This window comes from Anolis sagrei, chromosome 3 (assembly GCF_037176765.1).
Source record: "Anolis sagrei isolate rAnoSag1 chromosome 3, rAnoSag1.mat, whole genome shotgun sequence".
In the NCBI taxonomy this organism is placed as follows: Eukaryota; Metazoa; Chordata; class Lepidosauria; order Squamata; family Dactyloidae; genus Anolis; species Anolis sagrei.
In genome coordinates this window covers 72,982,765-72,991,413 of record NC_090023.1, presented here as the reverse complement: position 1 = coordinate 72,991,413, position 8,649 = coordinate 72,982,765, and the positions used below count along the sequence as shown (strand labels likewise).

The 8,649-nt window shown below is 42.0% G+C and overlaps 1 protein-coding gene across 1 annotated transcript; it reads right to left on the bottom strand.

Annotated features, from left to right (window-relative positions):
* Positions 1-1,975: 1,975 nt before the first annotated feature.
* On the bottom strand, positions 1,976-8,558 carry GET1 (guided entry of tail-anchored proteins factor 1). Its single transcript, XM_060770318.2, has 5 exons — positions 8,065-8,558; positions 6,303-6,468; positions 5,040-5,107; positions 4,270-4,384; positions 1,976-2,213 (listed from the first exon to the last, which is right to left on the bottom strand). Exons 1-5 carry the CDS (start codon positions 8,182-8,184, stop codon positions 2,140-2,142), a joined length of 543 nt encoding a protein of 180 aa, XP_060626301.2. The 5' UTR covers positions 8,185-8,558; the 3' UTR covers positions 1,976-2,139.
* Between the last annotated feature and the right edge of the window lie 91 nt (positions 8,559-8,649).

Genomic DNA, 8,649 nt, shown 5'->3' with positions numbered 1-8,649 from the left:
AAACTAGTTTTAACAACACCAATATTTAAGTGCAGAAGATGAAACAAGGGGCATATTAATGGCTCTCCACATTTGTGGGTTTGGCATTCACTATTTTGATTCCAATGGCCAACACACATTTTGGTGCCTTAAACATTACACCTGTTTCTGCTGATTTCAAAAATGACCCGTTTCCCCTTATCAGCTCTAGTTTTTGAGATACAGAACATATGCCATATATCACAACCATATCCAAGAAACTAGAGCCCATGCAGTCTTTCCAATGCAATTTTCTGAACCAGTGCCACAAATAACCCCAGGAACAAGCCTAGAAACAAAGACACCAAGATTTGGGGGGTGGGGGGTGGGAGGGGAGGTTATTCACAGGTTCAGGTTGAGGAAACAGTGATTTCAGTCGTCATCCATCCCCAACATCATCTACAAATTGTTGGAAATTGGTCTTTTTTTTTCTTTCCTGGCATTGAAGTCCCACTTTTGCAGGTATCTCAGGGCCCTTCTACCTGCCTTAACTGGAATATATGGTAATGTGGACTCAGATAACCCAGTTCAAAGCAGGTATTGTGGGATTTTCTGCCTTGATATTCTGGGATATGGGGGCTGTGTGGAAAAGCCCTCAGAAGTGCTGAGGCATGACAAGAGGTGTAGCATCTTATTCGGTGGCTTTGGGAGCAAAGGCAGACTGAGGACTGGGCGAAAAGAGCAGGGGCAAAACGAGTCCCTGGTCGGGCAGGAGGAAGGAGCAATCAAGGGGAGCCCTCCCCTCTCTACTCCCTCTGAAGGGGGTGCCAGGAAGAGGAAAGAGACTGGGATTCCTGTGCTTCCCTGGATATCCCAGGTACATAAAGGCCAGGAAGGAGCGCAAATGAAGGCCGATTCAAAGGTGGTGAGGGAGCAGACGGGTCAAGCTTGGATACTGGAAGAAACAGCTCTCAGGACCCAGCTGCAGCTTTTGCTAGGTTATCCCCACCAGACCCTTTCTCCCCTTGCCAAACCCAGGTAAAGTGCCAAATACATGAAATGAAGTGTCTATTGTGGGTGCCGGGGGAGGAGCACTATGGAAGCATCAGCGCACGAGTCCATTCCTTGTTAAAATCTGAAACACATTCAGGTAGTGCTCAATCCTTTCAACTTGGTGCATTTTTGTCCAAATTTTGTTGATTTTAAGGCTTTTCGGATGTGATCAGTTATAAATAGGTGCAAATTAACTATTCCAATTTATTGAAATAACAAGATATGAGAGGGCTGTGAAGGACAGATACTTTCCCCCCATATTTACACATATAATAGAAAGGAGGTGGGAGGGGACCCACAAACCAGAACACAGCTGCCCTCCTTGCTATTCCTTCCCCCACCCCACCCTTTCACCTGCATGTATATACAGCTTTGCTATAGTCAAACAGATGCTTTTAAATTGCCACTCTCTGCTCCACCTGGCTTTGGAGAAAACATAGCAACCTCCACACCTGCTGGCTATACAAACAAGCCTTGCCTACTCCTGGAGATATTCACAGATTTCCACATTAGGATTCTCCATCCACAACTGTATGTACATGGTTTTGATGCTAGTTCTGAGCTTACCAAACACCAAAGTGACCTATAATCAAAACCAAACTCCCAGTAGTCAAACATAGAAAACACCTACATTACGTGAAACTTTAAACATTGTTTTATGAACTGCTTATTTTTTTCTCAAGCAAAAAAAAAAAAAATTCATCTTTTTTCTTAAATATGTAATATATCTCAAGGACACTGTACAAACACGTTCAATCTCTCCTCTTTTAATACTCATTGCATAAAAGAACTCTTAAGAAAATGACACAATTAAACCACTATTGATTTTAACAAAATCTGAGTATTTTGTACAGAACCAACAAACAACCAGATCTTGCGGAATATATGTAGGACAATACAAATACATTACATAAATATTAAAAACAAATACATTACATAAATATTAATACCATCTTACAAAAAATAAATTATGAGTGTTTTATTATTTGCTCCTAAAACCTGCCCCCTTTCATAGACGTTTAACATCCCAGATGTTGCAAGACATGTACACTGTCTTTCATTAACAAAGAGAACACATTCTGAAAACATGGTGATAATTGATAGGAGAACAGCGAAATGTGGATTCTCTCAGCTGAAGGGATGAAGCATGATGGCCACAACTTTGTTGCATACCACCAACCAACATGTAATGCCAACACCACCTGAAAATGAGACAGGGACCCTGTAAGTAATTAGTATGGTCAAAAATATATGCCAGTTCAGGCAGTCCACAAGTTACATACAAAATAGTTTCTGTAGGTTTGTTCTTAAGTTGAATTTGTATGTAAGTCTGAACAGGTACATTTGTAAATGTAATTCCAGCCAATATATACTGTGTAATATATAAGCATTGTATAACATAAGGAAGGGTTAACACCTCTGTGGTCTTTGTTGTATTGTCTGCCTCTTTTCAGATGATTTCGCCTCACTTTCTGTCTCCATGATAATTTTTTTTTAAATGGCTTATTGTGGAAACAAGGACTGGTGATATAGCTCCAGTGGAGGGCACATTTTCTCATTGAGAACTATTACAGAAGTTAACTTCCTTTCTGATTGGTAGGTTTCTCTGACTTCCTGTTGTCTTGCTTCCATTCTTAATTACGAGTAATTTGAAAATCAGATGTTTGTAACTCAGGGACTGCCTGTATATACAAGAAGACTATTCTGGTACCAAGACAAGATGATAGCACATCAGTTAAAGAAAAACATGTGCCTATGAAGAGATTATGAGACAGAAAAACCGCATGAATCAAGGACCTCCACTAAATAATTTGGGGACCTGAAGAGATTATCATAATCCACCAAGACCTTCCCTGATGAAACTATTAAAGAAACTATTTATTCAAGGTGAATTGTAAAGGTGAAGTTCCAAATGAAATCCCTGGTAACAAACAAACAAACAAAACAAAACAATTGTCACTTCTACCCAGATCATTTACTGCAGTTCAAAGCTAGTGTCAACAAGCTTACAAAAAAACGTGCAAAAAAAAAACCCTTAATGTACTTCAGTGCTGGTTTATATAATCATCTGGGCCTCAAAGAGGTTCAAGGATTTCCTATGGAGTTATCTGTACAGCAAAACCGCTTTCTTCAATATCAGTCTGAAATTGCATTAAATGGTCAATACAGATGGAGCCAATGTTAAAAGTGTGATCTTCAATCTGAGAATGATTCTTTTGTGGAGTAACCTAATACACACTTAAAGGGAAACCTTCAAGTGTGTGAACAAATTCCTAATTTTGAGAATGGATTAGGGTTAGATTGCCATAGATACTGAAGCATTACATATGCCATTTCATTCTATTTTAAGGTGACAAAATGGAATTAGGTGACCCTTCAATATGTGTTTATCTCTTAAAATACTTACTCCATAGTAGTCATGGACCCAGTATTTGTGTCATCCATTTATTTTGTGTTTCCCTTTCATACCATCCTTTTCAACGCACAGTAACTTGGAAAGAGTGTGTGTGGCCTGCAGGCCCGAAGTGCCCGCAACTGCCAGGAGTTGCAGCCGAGTGCTCTCTGTGCTCCGCTTGGCACTCGGCTGAAAGCCCTGGCAGTTGCAGGCGCTTGGGCCTCATTCAGAAAGGCCCTGTTTAGGAGGCAGCACTCAAAATCAAAAACGGAGCCATATGAATGAAACAAACAGAAACAGATAGTGATTCTACACAAAAGCACAAGACTACTCCACAGCACCTGTAATTGTGGGAAGCCAGTAATCTCTAGTGACAAAGTCATAATGCTGTACATGAGGCTTAAATAAAGTGGGTATGGAAATCAGTTTGCCTTGCAATTCTTTGAATGCTGCAGAGGCTACCAAAAAGGGTGGGAAATAGCTAGAAATCTACTTCTGAAAAAAAGTATTTTTTAAATTTTAAAATAGCATAGGCATGAGGAGCTGCAATGTATTGAAAAGATGAATTGCATCTCCTAGGCCTCCAAGAGAACCAATTCACCCATGGTTTTTCGTTTGTTTGTTTTGGTCAGAAACAAGACAGTTGAACAAGTCTTCCTGATACCAAGGAGATAGTGGTTGCAACACCACCAGTGTGTGTGTGCACACACTTTCCTCATCTCTGATCTACATAAGTTTTCTGCAACTACTTGTGAATAGGGGGCGGGCACAGGCATGCCAATATGTTGAAAATAGGGCACATAAAATATTAAGCTAGTAAAGAGATGCAATTCAAAGACAATGAATCATTTCATCAATCTTACCTGCCACTCCTGTTGGAAAAGCCACTAAACGTTCTAAGGGAGCTAACCATTTGCTTGGGAGTACAGTTACTGGTTCGGAGTAATATTTCCAAATTAGGGAGATCATTAAGGCAGCCTGGAATACAAAGTTGTTACAAGACTATGAATGAAAAGTGCAAAACAAGAGGGTACCTTTTCAATTACACATTCAGTATTTCAGATGTTTACTGAATTGTAAAACTTTTCATTATCATCTTTAACAACCCAAAGCCCAAACTGTGAATCTCTTGCCCCAGAAAAGATAATTTTTCCATCGTAAAATATCCTTGGCACACATTCTTTTTCTGACTGGCTATTGTACTTGGCTTGCTCTTCAGGAAAACCAAGGCCTGTAACCTTCATACTGTTCTCCTCAGCGTGCATAGCATTGGACACTGCCCCAAATGATACACTACTGGACAAAAAGGAGGAAGATGGGGATGCCTGAGGGAAGAGTTCTAAATGGGATGAAATTTGCACCTAGCCCCGAACTATACAACTTCAGATTGCAGATACATGGAAAGGATATATGTGCATGGGAAAAGAGGGAGAGGTGGGGGGGGGGGTGCAAGTGAAAAAATACAATCGTTTGCCAAAAACATTTAATGTTTAGGAGAAGGCTTCCAAGTAGTTAAATTCATTAAGAGTCTGCTTATGAATACAGACATTGCCTAATAATACGCATGGGGTCATATTCAATTTAATACTGATGTAATGTTTGAAAAAATATATAATAATCTCATTTTACTTACTTGCAAAATGTAGAACACAATATTTATTACCCATTTTATTTTGGCAAGTTGTGCAGTTCGTGTTTTTACTGTTAAAAGAAAAAAAGTGTTTAAGGCTGGTTTCCTTTACGTATAGGATAGGCAATTCTGGGGGGTTAGGCTCCTGCACCAACTCCATAGAAGTCCTGGTGCTGAGGCCGATGCTGTGCCCCATTTCAAAAGAACTAGTTTCCACTTTTTGGCCCCAGATGCCCTCTAGAGGCTGCAAGAGGCATTTCCTATCATGTTTTTTAGGGCCCCAGTGTACAATTGCTATTGAAAATGGACTTTTTCTGGGCTCAAGATGTGGTAAAATGCACATAGATGCATTTTTTGTTTCTGGAAGGTCTTTAGGGATGTACTTTGCTCACCCAAGCTTTACGTAGAGTAGTTTGGAGTGTATAAATTCCTCTTCCCCTCAGGAATAATTCAAAGCAACATAAAAAAGGAGGGGAGGTAACTTAGATGGAATTCATGGGTCTTTTGTATGCTTATTCATATTTTTTCCAACATTTAAGTGATATATTCTTTCTGGCTTCTCTGAAATTCAAGTTCTAGGGGATGAATGGGAATCATAGTCCTTTAGATCAATGGTTCTCAGGCTTTCTATTGTGGGGACATAGTATCCACACACACAATTCTGCCCCTCAGGTGCTAGCACAATATTTGGACAACTGCTTATTTTGTCCCTGGAAACACAATGTGAACAAACTGCCTTGGATCTCATCTTGGGAGAAAGGCAGAGTATAAATCTAATAAATAAGTAGGCAGCCCGTGGACCAGCCCTAATCTACTGATCACCACTTTAGCACTGTAGTAGCACTGCTTTAGATGATGTTGGGTTACAATTCCCATCATTCCTCATGGTTGGCTATCCTAGATAGGGCTGCTGGGACTTGCAATCTAACATCTGGAAGAACATATGACACTACCCCTGATCCTAACGATAATACAGTACTTCATAAGAGTCTACAATTATCTGTAACAAAAAATTTAAGTATCTCAGACAATGTTCATGCTCTCCGCCATTCCTTGAATTTTTTGTTCCAATAAATTGTGATTAAAATGCTGATAATTGAATAACATGGCTAATATAAAGGCTTTCAGTTTTTAATATTTACATTTTGTACTTTTATCTTTTCATAAATCCACTATCAACCATAGAGGTGGGAAAAGACAATAAAAAACAAGTGAGACCAAGACTGAAATATGATCAATATGCAAATATAAGCAGCAAATCTCTACCATGAGTCTTAAGCTTGTCAGTCATTTTGTTAATCTTCCTTTCTAGTCTGGCATATCTGGCAAATTCATCCATCATACTGATGGTAGAAAGTTCTTGCTTCATGTTCTGAATTTCAGATCTCATCTGAAATTCTTGTTCAGCATCCTTTTGTAGCAATCTTGATATCTGAGAAAGAGAGAAAAGTACCTGAGTAGCAAGGTCATTTTTTAAAACAGGAAATTAGTGCATTTCAGAAAGCAGACTTAGCTAGAAAGATCTTTACTTTGAGGACTATCATCCTTTTAAGATCATCATGCAAACCATAATAGGACTTGTCTAGACATGACTGCGCACTGAAAATAAAAATAATAGAAAACATGAAGCACTTGGTGTAGAGGTGTCAAACTTGTGGCCCTCCAGATGTTTGGGCCCCCAACTCCCAGAGACCCTAGCCAACTTGTTCAATGGTGAGGAATTTTGGGAACAGAAGATTAAAACACCTGTATTGCCACAAGTTTGATAACACTGACTAAGTGGAACTCCCTGCCTCGGAGTGTAGTGGAGGCTCCTTCTTTGGAGGCTTTTAAGCAGAGGGTGGAAGACTACCTTCCAGGGATACTTTGATTATGTTTTCCCTGCATGGCAGGGGTTGGACTGGGTGGCCCCTGTGAGGTAAGTGAGAAAGGCTGTTAAGAGTTCCCAACAATATTGGTTAACCCATTCCCTTCCTATAATGATGATGATGATGATGATGATGAAACTGTATTTATAGACCGCCCTCACTCCCCCGAAGGGACTCAGGGCGGTTTACAACACAAGAAGGCAAACAGTCAATGCCCAGACAAATGCAAAAAACAATTACAGTAATGCAATATAATAAACACAATATAAAGATAAACAAGATAAACATGATATTTTGCAATAGGGATATGCATGTTAAATACAGTATTTCAAATATTTTTCTAAGGAAAGCACCCCATGCCTTCATGATTGATTTGTTGCTTCTCAGGCCCGTTCCACACAGCCCTATATCCAAGAATATCAAGGCAGAAAATCCCACTTTATCAGAGTGTGGAGTCAGATAACCCAGTTCAAAGCAGTTATTGTGGGATTTTCTGCCTTGATATTCTGGGAGACAGGGCTGTGCTAAAGGGCCCTCAGCTAACATGCTGTGTGCTTCAGAAGACAAAAGCATGATCTGAAGAGAGGTCCATCTAACTCACTTGGACATTCATCCTGATACACAATTTACCAACATCTTGAAAAGGCAGATATATTATGTTCAGAAAACATGAAAGGAGTTAGTGTTCACCCAACAGAGCCCTGCCCATCTTGCTTCCTAATCTGGGGTCCTTCCACACAGCCCCAAAGTAGAAAATCCCACATTATCTGAATGTGGATTCAGGTAACACTGTTCAAAGCAGGTATTGTGGGATAAAGGGCTGTGTGGAAGGGCATTTGGGTCTTCTTTACTCTCGACATTGCTCAAACATATTATATGAGGACCCCACTCAGAAGAGAAGACAATGATGCTGGGGATAATGGGAGGAAAAAGGAAGAGGGCCGACCAAGGGCAAGATGGATGGATGGCATCCTTGAAGTGACTGGCTTGACTCTGAAGGAGCTGGGGTTGGCCACGGCCGACAGGGAGCTCTGGTGTGGGTTGGTCCGTGAGGTCATGAAGAGTGGGAAGCGACTAAACGAATAACCAACACAAAACACAGGCGAACAAGAGGCGCAGAAGGGGAAGAAGGATGGAGGCGCCGGCGTGACGTCACTTACAATGGAGGAGCAGGAGGGCAGGAGGATTTTGAGGAGATTGCAGAGGAACACGGAGCTCAGCACCAGGAGCCACGCGCCGCCGACCGTCACGTGCTCCGTCTCCACTGGCAAGTCGTCCATCTTTCGCGCCGCGGTGGGGGGGGGGGGGTTGAGCGGAGAAGCAGAGAACAAAACCTCTACCCCGCCCCTCGGAATCACTGCTACCCAAGGAGGGGGCGGATAGAGGACTGGGCAGCGAGAGATTCTATGGCTCGCGCCCGTTTATCAATCCTACGCAGGCGCACATGGCGCCGTCTACGCAGCACCAGAAGCAAGTGCTGCGCTCCGCGACTATTGTCTTGAACCGTCCACTGGGGGCGCATGCGCACACACAATTGACGCGGCTCCTGTGACGTCAAAGGGGAAGGGAGGGGTAGGAGGAGGGCGTGAGGGGAAAAAAACCCCACCCCTCTCTCCTCCTCTTCGGCGGACCGTTGTGATTTGAAATGTCCCCGCGAGCCGAGGCCGGCCAATGGGGGACCGCCGTGGCGCGCGCGCCTGTGGGAGGGGGAAGGGGCGGAGCTGCGCGCGAGCGCCCCCCTCCCG